We start from the raw sequence: 24,693 nt of genomic DNA, 5'->3' as shown, positions 1-24,693 counted from the left end.
ATGCTTAGAACGTTAAGGTCACTCCAGCTCATTCTGATCGTGGGGATCTTAATTTTTACTCATCCAATTTACTTGCAGCTGTCATTCTTTCCAGTATTAAAAGTTCAGCTCTTCAAGTGTGGGGAATTGGAGGGATGGTTGTGTGGGGAATGAGAAGAGCTTGTTACAAACTAAAAATGGCAAAAACAAGTAAAATCTGGCTTGGCTCTCAAGTACAAAAAGTTATTTTCAAAGCCTATAAATTATGACATAGTGATTAACATGTAATTTAAATATATTTAAACAACAATTATATCACATTTCCAGCCCAGCTAATTGGCCTCACAGATGTTCCCTTGTAGATGTATTGCCCTTCCAGGGAGATATGAATGAGGTGCTTTTTATCATGGAAAACAGAAAAAAAAGCAAATGGAAAAAATGGAAACAGAAACATAAAAAGCAGCCAGTAACCCTAAAAACAATGAACACTAAGGGGACTTTGCTTAGCATTTTTTCCCATTTTAATGGTAAAAACTAGGAAGAACATGAAGACACTCTTATTACTGTGATGGTATCTGGCAGTGTGTCCAGAAGCAGAGTTGGCCGGTTGCTAATGGAAAGATTTATAAATGCAGGACAGCAGATGCATTCAAATAAAGCATGGCCACCCTTCCTGTCTTGGAACACACAAACTGCAAGAGGTCTAGTGATTTTTAATATGATGCCTTTACAATTGAGGATGGCCTAGCCCAGATAATGCATATAGATAATAAAGTATTTCCTGATGAAGAATGACTTGTAAGTTATTCTTTTGATCATTTATCTCTCAAGTTTTATAAAATGCTAAACATGTAGCAGGCAGTGCTATTTTTTCAGCCACAATTCAAACATTACCCAGTATAACAACTCTTGCAAATAAGAGGTCAAAGGAACACTGGTGATTATGAGTACTTTGAAATACTTTGCCTTTTAATATATAATCATAGAATTGAAATAAATTCACTCCATCCTCACTTTACTCTTGCTTTTTTCTTTCAACAATCTCAGGAAATGTTTGATCATACAATGTAAACTGGGAAAGGCCACTGGCCAAGCCTTTCCTAGTATATCATGATATCTCCAGCATCTAACATAATCCCTATGCTTTTATCATAGAAATTTAACAAATATTTACTAAATGCTTGCCAAATAATTCAAGTTTAATGAAAGGGTAAAGCCAAGATTTGTAATATGATAAAGTTCCAACAGGCGGGTGTCATATTTTTATACCAGCTCTCTATTTTAACATATCACTGTATTATATGAAAAATTTCTTTCTCAAATTTATAAACAAATGAATTAGGTTTAATAACTTTCTGAAAGATAGCAAAATATATTTCAGGTGATGTGGAAAACAGGTAAGCATTTAAAAATGCTTCTTTGATGAGAAGCCTTGGCAGTTTGATTGCTTGAATTTAAAAATCTGATTTAGCAGGTGTGAAAATTTAAATTTTATATATCCTCTACATTTGTATAATAGTGCAGAGTTTACAAAGCCTATTCATATGTAAAATACCTTATTTCTCCATTAAGAATAGGTATCTTCATTAAGAATAAGGCAAAGAGGCCAAGGACGAAAATGAGATATTTCATGATTGACCACATCACTCATAATTGGGACTGGAGCTCAGTCCCAACAATACCATACAACAATCTGTCTACTCTACAAAGCTCCTCCTATGCATTGCATAACAAATATATCCAAATTTCCATGTTATATCCTTTAGTGTGTTGTTAGTTATGTTACTAGAGAAAGAAAGATATAAATATTTTCTGTACCATCACATAAGTGACTCAGTTATGGGCAGAGTTAAAATCTAAATTCAGTGTAGGTGTTCAGAGCTTGTCCCCTTAAGTTCAGAAGACTCGGTTAAGGAAAATTCTATTATCTAGTTGCTATTAATTTGTACTGAACAGTTAATCTCTGTGGAACCATATTCTTAGGTTGTTCTGTCAATCTATAAATTATAAAAACATTGACCTGGAATAAGATTTAGCTCTGTTTTATAGATGTTTCAAGATGTTGTCTTTGAGGTTTATTTTAGTCATATCTGTTCACTTAAAGCCAGAAGGTATAGAATGAAAGGTTCACAAAACCAACTGTTTTTACCTTAATTATTCATTATCTCAAGTGCCTTGAAAAGTGCCTTGTGCATACACAGATAGTGGTTTCTCAAGAAATGTGCTTAATAAATGATTGGTATTTTATATATATATATATATATATATATATGCGCTAAGAAACAGAATTGGCATTCATATATCTCCTGTACTTAGCCTAAAGAAAGTTATCCTTAATATTTTATCATATTTTTATACTGACTTTTATTTAACCCATAGGTTAGAGTTGTAAGCCATAAGAATATGTCTTTTTGGGGTTTTTTTCTAATTGCTATCTAATTTCAACTGATTCTAAATACATAAAAGTAATGTATGTAAAGCATGTTTCCAGGAAAGAAACCAATTTTTCAAGATTTTCTGCTGTTTGTTCACTTAAAAAGAGACTAATGAGAAAATATTATTTACCCTTTCTATAAGAAAAGTTTGAGAAGCTGACCCTTAGCTGAAGTGGTAAAGAATAAATGTAATTTGATAACAAAAATTATTCCAAGAAAATTGATATCTACTTCCATCTCTTTTTAGATAAGCTTCTTATAGGAGAAAAACTAATGTGGTGATATGTGATCATTCCAGTCACCTAAAGTATAACAGAGGAAAGCATTCCTTGTTTATAACTCTAGTTTATTATTTACTACTTTTCCCTTTCTTTCAGGGTTCAGCAGAAGAATATTTATTGTCAACATAATTTTTAATGCATTTAAAATTTTTCTTTTTAATTTTCCTTTACAGGGACTGAATTATATATAGTACTCTCAAAATATATAAATAAACGTTCTCGAGATCAGAGTACATAAAATTTTACTGTTTAGCAAACATCACTGTTGTGCACATGTTCCCTATTGGTTCGTACAACTCATGTGGCTTTTCTTTTTCTTTTCTTTTTTTTCCCATTCATATCACCTCTTATTATATCCATCATTCCATTTTTCTTTCCTATTAGAGTGAAATTGGACACAGCCCTCCTCCTGCCTACACCCCTATGTCAGGAGTAAGTATTTCACAATCAACCTTCATCTTTTAGGATTTTGGTCTTTGCCTATCATGTTTCCTCTGTCTCGTCTCACCATAATTTCCTCATTTTGCCTTTGCCAACAGTGAGTTAAGAATTTACTGTAGCTTGTGTAGCTGCCTATGTAGATACGTTTTATCTCAGTAGATAATCCAGAGCTAAGGTGTCATTCATCCACAGTAGCTTTTGATTTTCATCTGAAAAATTTACCTGGGCTCATACATTATGCTTCTGGGTGAGGAGGTTATCTTTATTTCCATGATTATAGGTCTTGTGCTAAAAAGTCAGAATTTTGGTGATGATTTTCTAGTTATGTACTATAGACTCAAAATTATAGTAACAACAGACTAGAAGGCAGTAAGGAACTATCACTATTCAAATGTCATCACTGTGCTTCTGTTCATAATGGCAACTGCCTATAGTTAATGACATTGCCATTTGTCTTGAAAATTCACTTTGAATTTTTACATTAAAAATAGGCAGTTGTGGGAAAGAATATGAAATACTTTTTATTAGCCCATGTGTTAGGTGGTTAGTAAAATTAAAACATATATTTCCAAATTGTTTTCCCACAATTAATTTACTTTATAGGACAAAATTGGAATTTTAGGTGTTTCTAGTCTATAACTCAGACTCATTAACTATTAGGGGGAAAAAAACCAATAAACTCTGACTTTGCTCTGAAAGACAAACGTCTGTATCCTTTTGGTTATTAACATCCATATTTTTGATTGCTATTCCTCCCAATAACTTTGGTCTCCAAATGTGTTTCTACTATTGACAGAACCAGTTTGTCTACCGAGACGGGGGCTTCGCTGCAGAACAAGGAGTGCCCATGCCCTACAGGGCCACCACCAGCACAATCCCAGAAGCCCCCATTGCTCAGGGGGCTACCGCAGAGATTTTTGATGACTCCTGCTGTAATGGCACCTTACGCAAGTCCATGGCGCCCCACGTCCAAGAGGACAGTAGCACCCAGAGATACAGCGCTGACCCCACAGTGTTTGCCCCAGAACGGAGCCCACGAGGAGAGCTGGATGAAGAAGGTTACATGACTCCTATGCGAGACAAACCCAAACAAGGTACAAGCAGAATGCTCAGAAATGACTGGCATTTGACATTTACTTTCATCAACATAAGCAAAGTCTAGAAGGGAAATTGCCAAACCATTTGCCTGTGTAACATTTGTGACCCACAAAAGGCCTAGACACTGCTACTCCTAGTAGGCTATCTGAATTAACAGCATCCACATCATCTAGGGGCTTTTTTAGAAACTGGAATCTCAGACCCCACTTGATTAGGAATCTGCATTTGAACAAGATCCCCAGGAGACTTTTATGCACAATTAAGCTTGAGAAGCACTGATATAAACATAACTTTATTGGAGTATTTAAATGAGGCAGCATATCACAAGATTTCAGAACCCTTGCTCCATTGGTGATCATAAAAACTGGTATGATTGGTAAAAGTGTCCAAAGCTTTTGATGGCATCAATAAAAGATTTGATTGATGCATTAAAATGGTGTCATTTAAATGACCCAGCTTATTATAGGAAATTATGACTTCTGATAGGGTACATTTCAAAAATTAAAGTTCTGGCCCTCCGTATACTTATATGTATACCATCACATCTTGAAAATATTCATAGTTTATGGTTTTAGGAAGCACAGCAATAACTTTACAAAGTTAGTAGTAGGAATGTTAAATATCCAAATAAATTTCAATTTTGAAAAAAACTCTTTCCTTCTATGTTAACAGCATCAGAAAAAAAGAGAAGATGGATGACTGTTATTAAAAACTGATGACTGTGTCCCAGAGTCTTAGTGTCACAGTAAATTATATTTTAAGACTGTATGAAGGTCCTTTATCTCCCTTAATATGTAGTTATATTCACTTTTGTAATATGCAGTTAAGGCATCACTAAGTACATATTATCAGTAACCTATTAAAATATATCCACTTCCATATGTATAAAAGTATTACTGTAATGAAGAATTGGATGTTTGAGTAGCCTAGTAGTGACACAAATGTAGGTTTTGGGAAGATTTGACAGATCCTTCAGAAAGTGGAATGTTCCCCGGGAAGATTCTCAACTCAGCCATAAAACTATTCCTGTCTACAGAACCACATGGCTATACAAATTTGCATTAGGACAATAGGTGAGCAGATTGCATTGAGAAAAGGTACCTTGAACCTTCCAAGAGAAAAGCAATTCAGTCTGTGTAGACTCACAGTAGGTAGACCATCCCCAGATTTTATTTCTGTGTGCTAAGAAACCCACGTTTCTGTAGAAGGTTATTCTATTCTAGCCCAGTTCTCAGAGAGCAGATAATTTTAGTATAGACATACCTATATTTTCAATGGAGAAATTTCAGGAATCTGGTAAGAAAAATCCAATTCTGACTCCCTTAAATTTTTTTTTATATATTTTTCTTAAAATGACAGTAGCTTTGAGACCCATTCAAACTAAAACTTGTAATGAAGTATAAAGTTCAACCTACTCCTTCCTATAAGGGCAACAGTGAAAACCATGCCATAGAATAAGAGGATCTTTCAATATAAGTTAGGGAATTTGAATTCTACTTCAACACTAATTGTATCTTTCATGCATCATTTAATCCCAATTTTCTGTCTACAAAGCTAGAAAAATACAGCTTGCATGCCTTTTTCACAGGATTGTTGTGAGGATGAAGTGATAGTGCCTTGTAAGATACTGAACTGTAATCTGTGAATTTGATGGTAGGATATTCATTATTATTATTACTTTTTGCTCAGTCCTCAGTCATGTCCAACTCTTTGTGACCCCATGGACTGTAGCCCACCAGGCTCCTCTGTCCATGGGATTTTTCATTACTGTCTCTTAACTTGCACATGATGCTAAATAGTTAACTATATCCAACAGCTCTATATCCAGGAAAAAATAACCCTGGATTGATAAGATTTTTCTCTCTATGTTGTCAAGTTTGGTATGGGGGATAGGAAGTTTGTTTCAGAATGGTAGTATCTCAACAAACAGGCCCTCTTCCTACCCTGACACCAAAACAGGAATAGCTAAAGTGTCATTTTTGTGCATATATTTAAAAAGAGGATATGCTACATATGTGTAGATATGTCTATGTATAGTCTACACTATAAACAGAGGGGTAGAATTAAACTTGAGGGAAGCAGTATTAATTAGCAGCATTTTAAAAAAAAATTCTACCTATTCTAGATAAATTTATTATATTGAATCATACAAAATAGCTGCTCTAAGACTGGTTTCAACCTACAAAATAGTAATTTCACATGATTCAAACTATAGTTTACTATCTTATGATTATGATTAGCTACTGGAAATAAATGTTACAATTATATTTATTGTTAAGCTTACATACTATCAAGCAAGTCAATTTAAAAGCATGTTCACTATTTATCTGATTTGATTAGTTGAGTCTTTTCCTTAGATGTTTTCTTCACTGTGTGTTTATCTTTCTGAGGGAACATCTATAATCAAACCGTTATTACTTATGCAGACATTCCCAGCAAACACAGACTAAGAAACACTATTCTTTTACTTCATTCATTTATGATGGCATGAAGTTAATCTTGATTTTCCAACACTATTTTTAGAATTCTCACTTCTCCACAGTTAAAGGCTATTTAATCCTGATAGGTTGTTTGATTTTCTAACAGAAATGACTAACTTCTAAAAAACAGAAGCATTTAAACAACCGGCCCCATGTGTAGGAGTGTGAGTCGCTCAGTCGTGTCTGACCATTTGCGACCCCATGGACTGTACCCCGACAAGCTCCTCTGTCCAGGGACTTCTCCTGGCAAAGATACTGGAGTGGGTTGCCATTTTCCTTCTGCAATATGTAGGAGAGACAAATATAATTAGAAGGAAAGAAGAACAGTCTTTCCTTCTTTCTGAAGGACAGGAACTCTGACGTTGGCTCTGTTGGTGCCTTGTTTTGTCACTAACATGTTTTTGCCCACTTACTCCTCTTTCCTATGACAGCTGTAATCAACAAAATAGTTTTGGGGAAACCGTCCTGTATAACCATGGCCAGAATTACATTTTCCAGAAAGTAGATGTTAACTGATACTTTTGTATTCCATCAGAATACCTGAACCCTGTGGAGGAGAACCCTTTCGTTTCTCGGAGGAAAAATGGAGACCTTCAGGCTTTGGATAATCCCGAATATCACAGCGCTTCCAGTGGTCCACCCAAGGCAGAGGATGAGTATGTAAACGAGCCGCTGTACCTCAACACCTTTGCCAACGCCTTGGGGAACGCCGAGTACCTGAAGAACAGCGTACTGTCTGTGCCAGAGAAGGCCAAGAAAGCATTCGACAACCCCGACTACTGGAACCACAGCCTGCCACCTCGGAGCACCCTTCAGCACCCAGACTACCTGCAGGAGTACAGCACAAAATATTTTTATAAACAAAATGGACGGATCCGGCCTATTGTGGCCGAGAATCCCGAATACCTCTCTGAGTTCTCGCTGAAGCCAGGCACTGTGCTGCCTCCGCCGCCCTACAGACACCGGAATACTGTGGTGTGAGCTCCGCAGTGGTTTTCAGGTGGAGAGACACGCCCACTCTCATTTCCCGCCGCCTCTCTTTCTCTTGTTTTCTTCCTTCTACTCCCAAGGCCAGTAGTTTTGACACTTCCCAGTGGAAGCTATAGAGATGCAATGCTAATTTTGTGCTTATCTAACTTGAACATTAGAAGGAAGGACTGAAAGAGAAAGAGAGGAGGAACCACACTGTTTCTTCATTTCTCTGCATGGGTTGGCTAGGAGACTGGAACAGCTAGAAAAGGACACGCAAATAGGAGGCAATACTGCCTGCCGTCAAACTAGTTCTCCACGTCCCACACCCCACCATTTTTTTTTTCTTTTTATTCCTTCCTTCCTTTCTTTCAAAGCAGATGCTTGAAAGATCCAAGCTATCTGTTCCTATCTGCAGGAACTGATCCGTATATTTTCAACATCCCTGGTAATCCTAAGGACGTTTTCAGTAGAACAAAACAATAACCTTTTCTACAATGTATGATAGTAACTTAAGATTGAAAATCCAAACTCATTCTCCACCAGTTTCTGTCTTGACAAGCAAGAATGGCCAACTCAGCCTTCATAATCTTTGAATCTTCATCCAAGTTATAACCAGTAATTATGTTTGGGGAGCTTTTTTATTTTATCACTTTGTTTTGCTTTGATCTGTCTCTTCATATTACTTTCTCCTATATCTTCAGCTTTAATTTGTAATTGCAAAGATTTTTACATCAAACCTTCTTAGGTGTTGCTATAAATTGAAAGAATTGTAAAAAGAGATATTTTAATATGGTGAAATGGCCACTATTTTAAATATACAGTCTTTAAAATTAGAAGGGGAGGCCAAGGTATTGGTCAAATATAACATTAAATCAAACTTTTGTGTTTTACAGTATTGAATATGGATTCTCCTCCCTCCATTCCTTTATATTCTTCATTTTCTTCCCCTCTATGAAAGACAGTACTTGATAGGTAGTAATAATGTTAAGAATAGAAGGGAAACTAAGAGACAGTTGTGCGTGGTTCATAAAAACTACTGACACTTTCAGGGGTGGCCCAATGGGGAATCCTTTGAACTGGAAGAAACACACTGGATTGAGTATGTCTACCTGACAGATACTCAGAAATGTAGTTTGCACTTGAGCTGTAATTTTATTTGTTCTCTTTCTGAACTTCATTTTGGATTTTGAATGAAGCAATATGGAAGCAACCAGCAAAATAACACATTTGAGTACATTTTTTTAAAGAGCTAAGATAAAGAAAGACTGTGGAAGTGCCAAACCAAGCAAGTTAGGATTTTGGAAGAGTATCAGGGGATTATGGTAAAAGAGTCAGTACATGCTCCACATGTAATATCACATTTTCTACATGAGGAAAGTTGTTCAGTTTATACACTCCATTTGAAGGAATGCAAGTAAGGATTGGCTTAAATTCCATGGAATTTTTAGTATAAGACTCATTTATATTAAGTGGAAGGTAACTTTGCACATAAATTGGTATAACAAAAAGAAATAAACAAACATTCACTGCTTTAGATAGATCCTTGGGTTAAAAGTTGTAAATAAATGTGAAAAAAGTTTCTCATGTAATTATTTTAATATACAACATACTACCCTTTTGATACGTTATATAACTCTTTTTCTTCAAACAGCATCCTAGTTCTAGAGCCATCTTTATTGTGTATCATTTTGAAGAATACCTCTTGAGTTAAGATGAGCAATAGAAACAAAGGATAGGGTTGAGTTTTCAGAAAAATGGAGGCCTCAGGTCAGCAATTAGAAAAATTGGATATAAATCTGCCCCTTCTAGGAAAATCTGCCCCAATTTATTTGGAATTTTGTAAACTATATTTCTTTCCAGTGATAAAATATTGGGAATGTGAATGTATCACCTGGTGGTGGTGGTTTAGTCGCTAAGTCGTGTCTGACTCTTGCGACCCCATGGACTGTAACCCGCCAGGCTCCCCCATCCATGGGATTCTCCAAGCAAGAATACCAGAGTGGGTTGCCATTTCCTTCTCCAGAATGAATCACCTAATTGAAAACAGACTGAAAATCTCCATGGGAAACAGTAGGGAAAAAAATGACAAGAAATCTAGGTTTCTGCCTATTTGAAAAAGTAAGTCTCTCCACCCATTCAGCTCCCTTATTTTTCAACTCAAATTTATTTATAGTCTACTAAAAGCACTGTGTTATGTGGAGAACACCCAGATAAATGCAATACTATCCCTAACTTTAAAATTTTACAATTAAAATGTATTTGGAATGACATTTAATTTGTTTTATAATTCAAAGAATACAATTGCATGGACTCTTTTTTGAACAATCATATAGAATCAGCTATTTGTTAAAAGATCGTCTGTGAACTCATCTGGGACATGAGTGAAACGTCCTACAAGTTACTGAAGGTAACACATAGGATAGTTTCAGTGTTATCATCCAAACGCAAACTGGTCTAGAAGGGTATTGTATCACTGGCTAAGTGTCATTTCCGGATTCTAACTTAACCATTAAATCAGCAGTAGATGTTGGTTTTTGCCCAAGAACATTGGAGACATTGGAATTGATTTCTTCCAAAGTTGTGAAAAGTGAGGGAAACTAAAAGAATGAGGTCGAGTAAGGAGGGGTTTTTTGAGAGGTCTTACAGTGAAGTTCAAACATGAATTTCCCGGGGGTGAAGACAGAATGATTCAGGGCCACAGCCTAAGAGCTCAGAGTTCTTCTACCCAGTCAGAGGAGTCTCCAGGAAAAGCAGTCCTCACATCATCATTTATAGAAGTTTAGATAGAAACCTCTTTTTCTAGATAAATCTGTACCAACTTATCACTGACAGTATCCTTGTTGGATACTAGAGCTTGACTTTTTTCTCCTGATTTACGATATTCATACGGTTTTTTGGGGAAAATGACAAGCAGAATCACTTAGAGAAGGAAAGAAAATTATTTTACTGTTAAGATAATAGAAATATATTCAGTAAAGGTAGTATCTCCTTCATCCTGGGAACATAAGACTTTTACATAACAGGTACTAATAACTGGAGATAGATGCACGTATAATCCAAAATGACCTAAAATGCTTCACAAGAATCTAATTGTTCCTTTTGAATGATTTCTCTAGTACGTACTTGATTTCATTGTTTTAAGAGTTTCTCTTTTGTTTTATTTTTGTCCCCCAGGAAAACATATTTCAAAGTGTATGAGAGGGAGAAAAAAAAAGTTTATTTGTTCCAAAGAATAACTTACTCGACTCAATAGAACGAAATTTTAAAATACCAATTAAAGCCTTCAAAGTGCATTGGGATATCAGGCTAGTTGTATTAATGCAAATATGCAGAACCAATTAAATAAATTTGAAGAAAATAGTCAAATTACACAGACTGTATTTTTTTTTTAATCATCATATCTTGTAGCTTAGACCTATCTTGGGAAATCTTATTTCCAGGTAAGAAAAACTGTATAACTAATTGGTTGTTCAGGGCAGTAGTTCTTAAATAGGTAAGAAAAGATGTCTTCTAAACCAAGGTAGACCCAAAACCACAAAGCATCCTGAACCACAAAGAGGTGCTTGAACTACTGGATAACAGTTGATTTTCCAAATTACTAGTGGCACAGTTGAGGAGCAGAGTTCTTTCTCGGGTAATACTCTTAACATGGAATAAAAAATCAATGCAAAACTCAAATCAGATTAAAATGTATAAAGTAAAAATTTGAGTTTGTTTTCTTAGTAGATCAGGAAGAATGAATATTTGTAGCTGGAGAAGAGAAATAGTGTTATTTTAAGTGTATAATGTATATGTTAATACCTTGTAAATCAGGACTTGGCATGAAGATCATGTATATTTCCAATGCCTAGGACAAACCAGCAGGACTGTGAGGTTCTGCTCGTAGATGAAGTTGGAAGGGTTATCAACATGCTTTTTGAAGTGTCAAAAATTAAAAAAAAAAAAAAGGAAATTGGTTAAGCCTGACAGGGAAGGATGTAAATACATGTTTTTCTAGAGCTATCTAAACTTTATTTCAAAACTTGAATTATTCATCCATCTATAAATGTTGATTATTTAACTAGTATATGTAGTTCATAAGGTAATAGAAAAGGTGACCATGAAAGCTTGTATATATCTGGGCAGAACCATGATAATGCTGTAAGATGTAGATTTAGTTAGGTTAAGATATGTTAAATGATTTTAATACTATCAAACTAGGAAACTAATCACAAAAATAATGTAGCAAAATAAAATGCAGGATATGAAGATGTAGGATGGATTTTGTGTTGTAAAAAAATGTTTGTCACTTAAATTTATTATTTGTTAGGTTTAGCTGAAAGTAGGCATGTAAAAAGTGAGTTTCACTAATGAAAACTTGCTTTAAAGCATTACAATTCTTTTCCCATTCTCTTATTCCTTGACTGCTTGTAAAATGTTTTCCATGTAAAGAGAAAATTTTCAGATTTGTTTTGCAAAACACCACCTTGTAGAGTTTAACAGGCAAATATGACTTTAAGTAAGAATTTTCAAAATGAAGTGACGGAAATGAAAATGTTCTATTACCTTATGCAGAGACAAAAGAATGAGTGGCACCATATAGCAAACAAACAAAATGCATTTAATTTTGTGACATATCCTTTCTTTTTTCCATGATACCGTCCCATTTCCAAAAAGAACCCAAGGAATTTATTAACAATATTCTGAGAAATAAATACTAAAGCAAGCTGCTGTATTTCCATTATTTTGGACTCTAGTTAATAACCAGATAATTTTTAATAGGACCAATGAGAATTTCGGGTGGATAAGCATCTAGTTGTTGAAAAGCCAGAAAAGTAAATCTGCTGTTTATGCTGAAGGCAGAGAATTCTGCCTGGCCTCTCAGTATGCAAGTGAAAGAAAGTGAAAGTGAAGTCGCTCAGTCGTGTCCAACTCTTTGCGTCCCCAGGTGTCTGCTTGGGAACAAAACTGTCCTTTAAAGGCTTCTCAGTATATATGGCCTTTAAAGGACAGTCTTGTACCCATGCAGACACCTAAAAGCAGACTCATATCTCCTGCCATTTGCTTAAGAAGGAATAATATTACAGAGATATAGACTGGACATCATTTCAGAGTAACAGTATCAATGGAGACCTTGATGTTGTTTATACCTCTGGGTAGAAGTAATACAATCTTTTCTAATCCCAGAGAAACTTCGCAAGAGTTGTTCTTTCCACAATTGCAAACATGAAGCTGTTGTGGGCACCATGTTGGGTGAGGAGCCCTTGTGTTTTTATATGGAAATGATTTTTCACACCATGGGCTGCTTTGTTCTTTTCATTAAAAAAGAAGTTTCTGTAAAAACTAAATAAATAGATAAAATTTAGACCCTTGATTCAAGTCCCCTGATTTTATAGAGTTGCAAAAATGTAAGACATGTCACTTTTGCAGACCCCTGCCTCACCTCTTCAGAGTCAGGTGATCTTTAGGGCACAGAAATGCTTCTCTAGTCATGAGCCGAAAAGACTCTAAGCCCTAATTTCATGGAGGTATTCACATGCTTACCCTGGAAAATACTCTTTGATAGTCAGCTCTGCAAGTAAGTGATTATCTTGTTAGGAATCACAGAAAAATTCATTTTTCTCTGGACATTATAGGAAAATCCTGGCCTTACTTCTTTTCCTATTGGCATGATTACTCTGTTTTCCTCACTTACTGCCACCTCAGTTCAAAGTGGCCCTCGTGATGCTGTGCCTGTCTCAAGCCATAATAGAACTCTGAGGTCCCACGTGTTGCTTTGTGAAATACTGATTTAGCCTCTGCCCTCAAACGTCTGACTTTTCCATAAAAGGTACTAACAATCTGGACATTGTTTAAATTATTTCTTAAATAAATGACTGCACAGAGTATGCTTTATGAAATTAAAATTATGCTTTTCCATGAAGATTGAGTCTCTTACTTCATTCTTTGTAAGAATTCGTCAGCCTGTGATGAATCTTGAAACACATATGTGCACATACATTTGGTAGGTTTTAGATTTAATCATTTCATAAAAACTTTACATTCTAATAAGTTATTATGCCAGCAAAGTATTGACTTTATTTATCTTACTTTGCTCCTGATTGCAAATATTTTACAACTGCTATATGTTTGTGTGTGTTTTTTTTTTTTTTTTTTTTCATAACGAAGAGTCTTATAATGGTAAAGGCTATTCAGCTCCGAGAACCACCTGTAACTCTTTACTGGATCGTTCATCCATCTGACAAATATATAATGAATGCGGTTTCACAGAAATGAAAATCCATGTTGTCTAATAAATCGCCATTTTTTTCTCTACTTTTGCTCTTTCAGGACATTTTTCTTTCAATGCTCTAAGAATTTTACCTGTATCACCACGACATGTGGTTATATTTGCTCAAATATACAAATACAAGAAAACAAAATTTCATACCTGTAGGCAATAGTCTAACTTGTCCAAACCACTTTGCCTTTACTGCTATTTTTATCCCTGATGTGTAGCTGTTTTTTCCCCAGGCCTGTAGCTGTTTTGAAGGAAAGCAAATCATACCTCCTAAGTAATGACATCATCTGATTCTTGAGTATCATTTCCAGATTTTTCAGTTAATGGGGGGGGTGGGTGGGGGTTGTACCTTTTCCCTAATGTGAGAGTCATTTTCCTGTATATTTCTGGATCTCTCAGGGGCTGGGTGGGGGGAGCGAGGGGGTTAGAGCATAGCACTCCAAGAATCCTTTGGGATTACTTCAGTAATCAACTGCGGAAGTTATTTTCTAAGTGTAGATATGTAAGCTGTTCTTTTAAAGTAAGGTACTTTGGAATATGTAGCATAAATTGGTACTGCTGTTAAATGGGTCGATTATTAAACTGAGCAGCTGTGCGAGGGCAGCTAACTTTGAATGCACATCTCACTGGCTAGTGTGCCTACATCTCTTGTTGTGAGCACCAGGAACTTGAGTTCCTGCAGGTCAAAACCGCATTTTCACACGACCTGACTACTTGTTCATCTTTCTTGAGCACCATTACAGTAAGGTCAAATGAAAATGAAATTGATCTGCTAGATAGTTCAGAGCACAAAAGTAAATAAATAAATAAGTCGTATGAAATCCTCTCTCAAGCACTCATCTCATACATGCATCAAAGTAGTTGACTAAGATCAGTTCAGGTGATAAAGGGAGACACTTTACCAAAAAGGCAGAGGCTTAAGGTATTATATACATTTGTATTCATTTCCTTATGTTCTTAACTTGTAAACAGAAAACAAGCCCTCTCTCTTCTGAAGTATCTTCAAAGGACAGGGGTGCAAGAATACCTAGCTGGTAAGCCATTGATGTTTCATTTAAATCCCAGTGTTCAAAGTTAGCTGCCTTTTTGAAATAAACACACAAAAACTACTACTGTATGTTTGAAAATGTGAATAGTATTTTTATAGCTTGTTAAAGACATGGCTAGTTGCATTTGTAAATAGGGATACTGTTGCTTTGATTTTCCTCTGTGGACATCTTTATTTGGAACATAATTGTCTTTAGGATTGATTTGTATATAAGTAATTGGCTTGTGATTGTTTTTTTGGGTTGGAAGTTATCATTCTGACATTACTTGTGATTCTGTGTTCAGCACTATGGTGACGTGTTCAACCTCTGCACTCGCTTACACAATAGGATATGCCAATTGTGTGTGGTGTAATGTTATTTTGATTTTTTTTTTCTATTTTATCTATGAAGGATTATGCACTTAACACATACTAACTTTTTTAATGTTAGGTATATTTTTAGTATAATTTCCCTTGTTATTTCCTCCCTTCCAGCCCTTCACCCCATCCTCCTTCCCTTCTCCCATTTTCTGTTGTTATTTGAGAATGAGGGACAAACAGTATTTTAAATTTCTGTAATTAGGCTTTTCTGTTAGTTCTCAAGGATCCTCTCTTGGCTCTTGGGAAAGAATTGTACCTGTACAGGCAATTATAGAATGCGACCTGCTTTGCCTCATTCCATACTGATCATCCCAGCTGAACAATTTGAAAACTGTTCTGCCTTTTTGTTACATGAATCTGTCAGAAATATATTTTTAATTTAATATAAATGAAATTCAATAAAATATGAAACAAATGTTCTCTTCTGTGTCAGAAATATGTTATAAGAAAAGCCAATTGAAGAAGAAGATTTGTTCTAGATTTAATAATTGGAAGATGTGAAAATGGGCTTATTTTTGTCCATATTTATGAACCTCATTAATTATTCTTCAGAACCCTTTGGTTGTTTGGAATGTAACACATTCCATATGTTTTTACCATCTAGCACAAAAGCCTATTGACGTGTGCAGACTCATTCATCTGTGCAGACTTAATTCACCATGGTTGGTTTGTTGCTTTGGGAATTTAAAAAATTATGAAATATTTGGTAAGTTGTATCCAAATAACATTAATATTTTTATGATTTTTTCCTTTTTGCACTCATTTTAGTTTATAAAAATGGTGCCAGCAAATCTTTTATTCTGAAGAATATCAAATGCTCGTACCATGCTTTAAGTTAGGGAGAGAAAAAGGGGCTATAAACAGTCAATCAACTGAGATGATTTGGGACAAGCCCATGGAAAGATGGGAGAGTGATTTCAGAGACATTAATGATGTGAATAAGATCCTCCCCAACACCTTTTTTTTTATTCTAACTTTTCTATTTTAATTATTGTTTCTTAATCCTTTATATTCCAATAATTTCTCATTCAACACAATTACTCTTTCAAACTATTTTGGTCATTTGAATACAAATGATGTCAACTGAAAGGGTGAACAAAAAATATATATTTTCAAATATTTTGAAATAAGTTCTCTTAAACTTGCTCAGTTATAGATCTTTAAATATCCTGTTGATTAGACCTCTGCTATTTGCACGGACATGAACACATTCTCTCCCTTTAATATTTTGATCTGTTCTTTTGTGATCATTGTCATTTCACTGTGTTCATGGTGAGATACATCAACTTGTACCCAATGATCGCCTAAGGAAGAGGGAGAAACAACTGGCATTTATTATTGCTTTAATATCTTAAAAAATAGAGTTGACACTTCCAGTGGCATCATGTGAGTTCTTTCACAGTAGTTATAATACCTACCAATTGTACAGTGCTTGACCATGTATTAGTCCACATATGTAGGTTTTTGACTCACCACACCGTTTTGAGATATTACTAAAATAGCAGTCATCTAGATAAGAAAATAAGACTAAAATAACAAATCTAGAGTCAAGTGACCATCTCTAAGTGGTAGTCCTCACCCTCAAAGCAGCATCTTCTGATTGAAGTATCTTTCTTTCCTCCACTTAGTTAAACACTTCTCTTTCTCCTGCTACTGCAGAGAAATCTCATTTTGATTGGAGAATAATTCATGCTGACAAATTGACTCAATTCAAGGACCCCAGGTCTTCATTAGTCCTTTGATGACTGCCCTGAAAACTTCACTCAAACTACCCTGGAGCAAGTCATCTATGATGAAGAAACTGGTTCTTTTCACTCAAGAAAGATAAATGCAACATAATCACAAGTAAAAAGATTTTTTAAAATGACCATGTGGGAAGCCTACTAGTAGAGTCTCCTTTTTCAGGGTCTTATAAATCTGCTCAGTAAAAGTACCACTATTCCCCCCACATATATCAGAGAATATGGCATATAACTATCCCTAGCTCTAGCAATGTTATTACATATAGTAATGCTTAAAGAAAGAGAAACTTCACATCAAACACCTAATTCATAAGTAAGATAATAAATTTTCTAGGGTTTACTAAATGGCCACTGGAAGCAACTTCTGAAATACAGCATACAATCTGATCCTGAACCAATGTCAAAACTTCAATTAGGGAATTCCCTCGTGGTCCAGTGGTTAGGATTGGTATATGTTTGTATACATACAGAAAAGGAATATGGAGAAAACATATTAAACAAAATATTTAATGATATATTTATATATTGCAAAGTTTTATACAGAATTTCTGTTTTCAAGCAATTTCATCACAAGCCCCAAGATGTATATCATAGAACAAGTTACACTCATAAAACTGTAAACTGAGCAGGTGCATAGTTAGCTAATTGTATTTCCCTCCACAGTATTATCAAGCTGTACGATGAACTATAGGGAGCAAACCCACTAGATAACCATTTTAAGATTAGAAACAGAAGACTGTCACCCAGATAGCAATTTTAAAGCTATAAACAGAACGATTCAGCACAAGATAGCAATCAGGAGACTAAACCAAATGGTACTCATGGGAATGTGAATATTGAAATACCTGTTATTGCAAGTTACCCATAGATTCTTAAAAGAAAAATACCCATCTTGCAAACCTGTTTCTATTTACTTGTATTTTGAAGATAAGTATTGTGTGTTCTACAAAATAATATGTATCCAATCTTTCTGTCTCTTTTAGAAACAAAGGAAAACCAAGATTCCAAGCTTTAAGGACATATTCTATTAGTAGCCCATGGATCCCTAGGGCAAGAGGCACATACGTATCATAAGATATCCTTAGAATAAAACCTTAATATCTCATCCTAGTTACCTTAAATATCTTATATCATCTTCTTATGTGTATTATTTGGATTTACTCAATCATCTTGCCTTTACTGTGTAAAGGCATTATATTTATATGGACTTCCAGCCCATATAACAACATTAAAATAGTAATAGACTTTGATTGAAGGCTTCCCATATGCCTGGCCTTCTGTTAAGAACGTTGTACTCATTGTCTCATTTAATGTTCACTACATCCTTACAAGTTATTATTGTTTTCCTCTTTTCATAAATGAGGAAAGTAAATTTTAGTAAGGTTAAAAAGCTTTTCCAGGCTGCAGAAAAAGTGGTCATTCCTGGGACATAAATCCACTTGACATCAAAATAACTTATCCTGCATACTAAATTATATTTCTCTTATAATATTTATAATGAAGTAGCAAGCATTATTTTTCTTCAAATATTCAAACTCAGATGTATGATACTGCTGCTGCTGCTGCTGCTAAGTCACCAGTCGTGTCCGATTCTGTGCGACCCCGCCGTCCCTGGGATTCTCCAGGCAAGAACACTGGAGTGGGTTGCCATTTCCTTCTCCAATGCACAAAAGTGAAAAGTCAAAGGGAAGTCGCTCAGTCGTGTCTGACTGTTCGCTACCCCATGGACTGCAGCCTACCAGGCTCCGCCATCCCTGGGATTCTCCAGGCAAGAGTACTGGAGTGGGGTGCCGTTGCCTTCTCCGATGTGTGATAAACACATTTTTTTTCTGTAGTAAAATTTAATTCCCTTCCCAACTCTCCAGTTTATTTAGAGGCAGAAAAAATAAACTGACCAATTAAATTTTTTCAAAATTAATCTGAAAGATAGTTGACCAGTTTAAGACTCTTCCCCATTACTTGTTCTCATATGTAACATCTAAATTCCCAGATGTATATTAGTAAGAATTTGCAAGATTCTGTAACCATGATAAACAACACTGAAATATCACTGACTTACCACATAAAGGCTTATTTCTGCTGTGTGTCTGACAGCTTTCTTTTTTATTTTCTTTTTTGGCTTGTGGTATTTTATTTTCCCAAGCAGAGACTGAACCTGTGCCCTTGGCAGTGAAAGCTGAGTCCAAACCACTGGACAGCCAGGGAATTCCCCTAATGGCTTGCTTCTAAATGATGCCTTAAAAGGCCAGCCAGGCTTTATTTTGTGGATCGTCTATCTATCTCTGCATGCGACCTCCACGATCTCTGTAATAGAAAAAAGACTGCTGGATAGTAAAAAAATTTTATCCTGCCACAACTTAGTGGTGACGTATCATAGTCCATCACTTAAAACTAGTCACTCGGTCCTAGCCAAGTTCAAGAGAGCTTTGGGAATACAAAGATATTGAGTGAACATAAATTTTTCTGCTGCATGATTGATGTAGCTTTATGACAATGGAGGGAAATGTCTAGCCTTGACCAATATCTCATAATAGCATCTGTTAGAATATGCACTATAGCTCTGATTGTTGGTAATGATCATTCTTTTAGTCTGTCTTCCACTGTGATATCTACATTCCCATCTGGTATCTGGCCATTTGGTCCAATGCAGTCCACAGTCATATGCCTTTAATGTGACCATGGTGCTCAGATTCCCTTACAAATCCCTGGACCTTTTTAGAGGAAATAGTAAAAGTGCTGTTTGCACTATTTGACTTCTAAAGTGGTTCAGTGGTAAAGAATCTGCTTTTCAGTGCCAGAGACACAGAGACCCGAATTAGATCCCTGGGTTGGGAAGATCCCCTGAACAAGGAAATGGCAACCCACTCCAGCATTCTTGCCTGGAAAATTCCATGGACAGAGGAGCCTGGTGGGCTATAGTCCATGGGGTCGCAAAGAATCAGACACAACTGAGCTCACATGTGCACATACACACTACTTGGAAGCTCTGAAAAGTTGGTTCTGCTACCTGAGTCTCCCCAGACTGACACGTCTACTGACACACATTGGTTTACTTCTAAATGAAGGACAAGTGAAATTCTATGAGACCCCTTTCTCAGACTTCCTGAAAAAGGATGTAATCATTTGCATTTCCAAAACTGACCTAAGGGAAGGTACAAAACAAAATCGTATTTCTATGAATAGAATCAGATTCTATTGATGAACATTAGCCAGAATCTATTGTTTTTTTCTTCATCTCAAGTCTTCTTTTCCAGGTCAGAAATGTTTTATAGATTTAAAAGTAGAATAGAGAGGAAATTTAAAATCCAAGATTTTTTCTGAATCTGCTTTCCATGGTAACATGGAGGTCTCCTATCTTGCAGCCTGAAGAACAATTCCACATTAGTTCAAAGAAATTGTGGAAGAAGGGGGAGAAAAACAGTTATGTACTAGGTAGTGTGCTAAGCTAATCATATGAATTATCATTTTATAAATTATAATTTAAGGGCACTATTTTTAAAATGGGCTTCCCTGGTGGCTCAGAGGTTAAAGCGTCTGCCTGCAATGCAGGAGACCTGGGTTCGATCCCTGGGTTGGGAAGATCCCCTGGAGAAGGAAATGGCAACCCACTCCAGTAGTCTTGCCTGGAGAATCCCATGGATGGAGGAGCCTGGTGGGCTACAGTCCATGGGGTCACAAAAGAGTCGGACACGACTGAACAACTTCACTTTCACTTTCATTTTTAAAATATTTATTTTATTTGTCTGTGTTGGGTCTTAGTTGCATCATGAGGGATTGTCCATTGCAGTGCATCTACTCTATACTTATGGCATGTGGGCTCAGTAGTTGCAGTCATGTGGGCTCTCTAGTTGTGGTACACAGGCTCTGGAGTGCACAAGCTCAGTACTAGGAGCTTGCAGGCTTAGTTGCTCCCTGGATGTGGGATCTTAGTTTCCCAACCAGGGATTGAACCCTCATCCTCTGCATTCCAAAGTGAATTCTTAACTACTGGACCACCAGGGAAGTCTCAAGAGCTGCATTTTAAAATTTGCTGCATTCTGATGATGATGACTGAGCGACTGAACTGACTGACTGACTGATGATGGTTCAGTTCAGTCGCTCAGTCATGTCTGACTCTGCCACCCCCAATGACTGCAGCATGACAGGCTTCCCTGTCCATCACCAACTCCTGGAGCTTACTCAAACTCATGTCCATTGGGTAGGTAATGCCATCCAACCATCTCATCCTCTGTTGTCCCCTTCTCCTCCTGCCTTCAATCTTTTCCAGCATCAGGGTCTTTTCAAATGAGTCAGTTCTTCACATCAGGTGGCCAAAGTATTGCAACTTCAGCTTCAGCATCAGTCCTTTCAATGAATATTCAGGACTGATTTCCTTTAGGATTGACTGGTGGTGGTGGTGGGACATAATAAATGACCTCTAGATGAAAGGCAAAAAGTATTATTACTTTCAGAAGACTGTCAATACAGGGCAGCATTAGAGATTGCACCTGGAGAAAGGATAACAGCAAGCTGGAACTGTAGCAGGCAGCTTATATAAGGCAAACCAGGTGTAGCTAGCTAGGTTTCATGGGCTTCTTATAGATTATTCTGAATAATTCTGCAGACTAAGGAAGAAGTGGCTGTCCTGGATATTCGGGATCTGGGGCTTCTGGTAGTTGGCTGTGTGAGCTATAACCCAGAGTGTTAGAGCCCAAAAGGGAAGCGGTTGGAGTATAGGCTTGGCAAACATCCTTCAATGGGATGAACATTTTTAGCCATGATCTTAAAACTGTCAAGACAGCACTTATGAAATATATTATAAGCCATTATAGTTCTTCCTTTACAGTTAAAGTAACTAAAATGTAGAAGTGTTCAGTTATTTAACCAACATCCCACAATTAGGAAATCATGAGGCTAGGATTCCAATCAAGATCCACCTAGATCCTAGTTATTGTTGCTGTTGTTCAGTCATGTCCAATTCTTTGCAACCCTGTGGAGTGTAGGTCACCAGGCTTCTTTGTCCATGGCATTTTCCAGGCAAGAATATAGATGGGATTTGCCATTTCCTTCTCCAAGGGATCTTCCTGACCCAGTGATTGAATCTTCTGCATTAGCAGGTTGATACTTTACCACTGAGCCAAACAACTTGGGAAATGGATCACGGCTATACTGCCTCTCTAAATGAACCTGTCGTCTTATATACTTTCTCTAGTAGAGCTTTATTGTGTTTTCCTTTCACTCTTCAGGTTAGCCCTTTTTTCTCTTCTGTCTTGCACACTGTATAATGTGCATGACTGCTAGGAGCTATCATGTGTTGAATTTCTGTGCATTCCCCTCTCCAGACCCACATCTACTTTATCTTGGCTCATTCTGCTTTTCAAACTCTCAGTGCTTGGTATCCACTTGTTTCCTGGAGTTTCAAGGGTGAGGAAGAAGAAAAATTGGAGAAGAAGGAGAAAAACTGTACTTATATTATTTTAAAAACAAATTTTAAACAATAAAAGCTCTTTATATTAATAATAATAATGTGTTTGACACTACAATTTTGGCAAAAAGAACATTTCCGTATCCAATGAGTTAGATATACTGTGCTACTCTGTAGGACAATTTTGAAAACGTTTTACTGTTAACAATAGGAATATAATTGCTTAACATTCTACAAAAAAAAAAAAGAGAGAGAGATTGGCCTTGCTCCTGTTATGTGCTGGATTCTTCATAACTCTCAGTGAATGACAGATCAAGCAGTGATTATCCTGAAGGCACACAATACTCCAGGAGCCAGATGGTTCAACTTTATTATTGTGTGACAAATATAAATTTCTGTTTCAGTGTTATCTTATTATATGTGTTAGGTCAAAGGTTGTATAGGTTGAAGAATTATGTAATAAAAAATATTGATATTTTCCTTTCAGAATAGAAGGGACATTGCAGAAAAGATTTTAACAGTGATCTGGATTAAACTAGAATTCTCACTAAATTTAGAAAAAGTCCTGCCATTGTTGTTGAAGAACAGATAACAAAGCACTAATCACATGATCTGCTGTTTCCTGCCTATTCAAATACTCAGCTTGACCTTTAAGATGAAGGGAGAAGAGAAAATATTGGACAATAGGTCTGGTAGTATCAACCAGAGGAATAATAAAATGTAGACAATTTAAGTTTTCTTGGATCAAAAATGATAAGACATCTGAAAATGTTGAAATAAATTAAAATAGTTCCAAATGAACCCATATGCTTGAAGATAGTTTTTTTCATGCATCTGCTTTTTTTTTTAATGATCTTCTCCTGAAGAAATATTAAATTTATTTAAGAATGGTTATTAATCAAAGTAAGCATTTGTGTATATGTATATACTCTTGCCCATTACTGCAATCTGATTCATAGATTTTAAACTCCAAGTGTCTAAAAAGCAAAACTACCATGGTTCAGTCACCCACCCCCATTATCCCATTTCAGGAAACTCCCAGAAGTCTAAATACTTGGGGAAATGTATCTATGCTCTCAACTGTAGATATGGTCCTAGTTAGGGCACATGAGATTGGCCTTTAGGCAAAAGAAACACGTACAGAAATGGAAGTTGTTGATTTTCCAGTAGACAGATCCATAGCAAGAGCTAAAAGTTATGTTACCAATGGAACTTCACACCTAAAGCATAGTACATAAAATTTCAAAACATTTCAGAGATGTCCAAAAACTGATTAATGATATAAAATTTTTCCTAGGAGGAAAAACAGGAGGAACGAAGTGTATAGGATCAGAGACAAAGACTGAGCAGGGAATTAATAACTCTTCAGGTTGGAGCCGGAGAAGGCAATGGCACCCCACTCCAGTACTCTTGCCTGGAAAATCCCATGGATGGAGGAGCCTGATAGGCTGCAGTCCATGGGGTCGCGAAGAGTCGGACACGACTGAGGGACTTCACTTTCACTTTTCACTTTCCTGCATTGGAGAAGGAAATGGCAACGCACTCCAGTGTTCTTGCCTGGAGAATCCCAGGGACAAGGGAGCCTGGTGGCTGCCATCTATGGGGTCACACTGAAGTGACTTAGCAGCAGCAGCAGCAGGTTGGAGAAGTTATCAGATAAAGGACAGTGAGCATCAGTGACTGTGTTTCCTGAATAAATGTCTCAAATCAATCATTGCCAAAGAACTGAAAGAATGGAAACAGCCACTAGGAGCCTAGGCACTTTGGCTTCTTTCAATTGGTTTCCTCCTCAGCCGCCATGTCCACAGTCTCCTGCCAGTGACCTTTCTGGCACTGTTTTCTTTATTCAGAAAGGCAATCTCACCACTGTTTATATTGTCTTCTAGTTCACAGTAGTTGAGTCTTGCTTCACACATGTCTTGATAAGTTCCTCACCTTGGGGTGTAGAAGTATAAAAAAAGAAGGTCATTGAAGAGAGCCTCTTCAATTAAGATACTCAGCAAGATTTTTACATAGATGAAATCTAGACAAATATGAAATATCATATTGGTAGGGAATAGAAATGACAAAGCAGATTGTGTGACTTAGGGAGTCCCACATGGAATAGTTACATTTTAGGGGTCTGATCACCACCCTGAAGTTTTCTAATTTGCTGGTGGTGGTGGTTTAGTCACTAAGTTGTGTCCAGCTCTTG

General features: G+C 36.4%; 1 protein-coding gene across 4 annotated transcripts in view; it reads left to right on the top strand.

The window, feature by feature from the left end:
- Positions 1-15,841, top strand: part of ERBB4 (erb-b2 receptor tyrosine kinase 4) — a 1,293,114-nt gene extending 1,277,273 nt beyond the window's left edge. For 2 of the 4 annotated variants that reach the window (XM_055573357.1, XM_055573358.1), the window contains exons 26-28: positions 3,080-3,127; positions 3,933-4,230; positions 7,250-15,841. In XM_055573357.1, coding sequence (XP_055429332.1) covers positions 3,080-3,127; positions 3,933-4,230; positions 7,250-7,695 — 792 coding nt within the window. In that variant the 3' untranslated portion in view covers positions 7,696-15,841. The remainder of the gene's footprint in view (positions 1-3,079; positions 3,128-3,932; positions 4,231-7,249) is intronic. The other 2 variants (XM_055573359.1, XM_055573360.1) reach the window with 1 other exon arrangement.
- The last annotated feature ends 8,852 nt before the right edge of the window (positions 15,842-24,693 follow it).

Source organism: Bubalus kerabau, chromosome 3 (assembly GCF_029407905.1).
Source record: "Bubalus kerabau isolate K-KA32 ecotype Philippines breed swamp buffalo chromosome 3, PCC_UOA_SB_1v2, whole genome shotgun sequence".
Lineage (NCBI taxonomy): Eukaryota > Metazoa > Chordata > Mammalia > Artiodactyla > Bovidae > Bubalus > Bubalus kerabau.
This window is presented reverse-complemented; position numbering and strand designations above follow the sequence as displayed.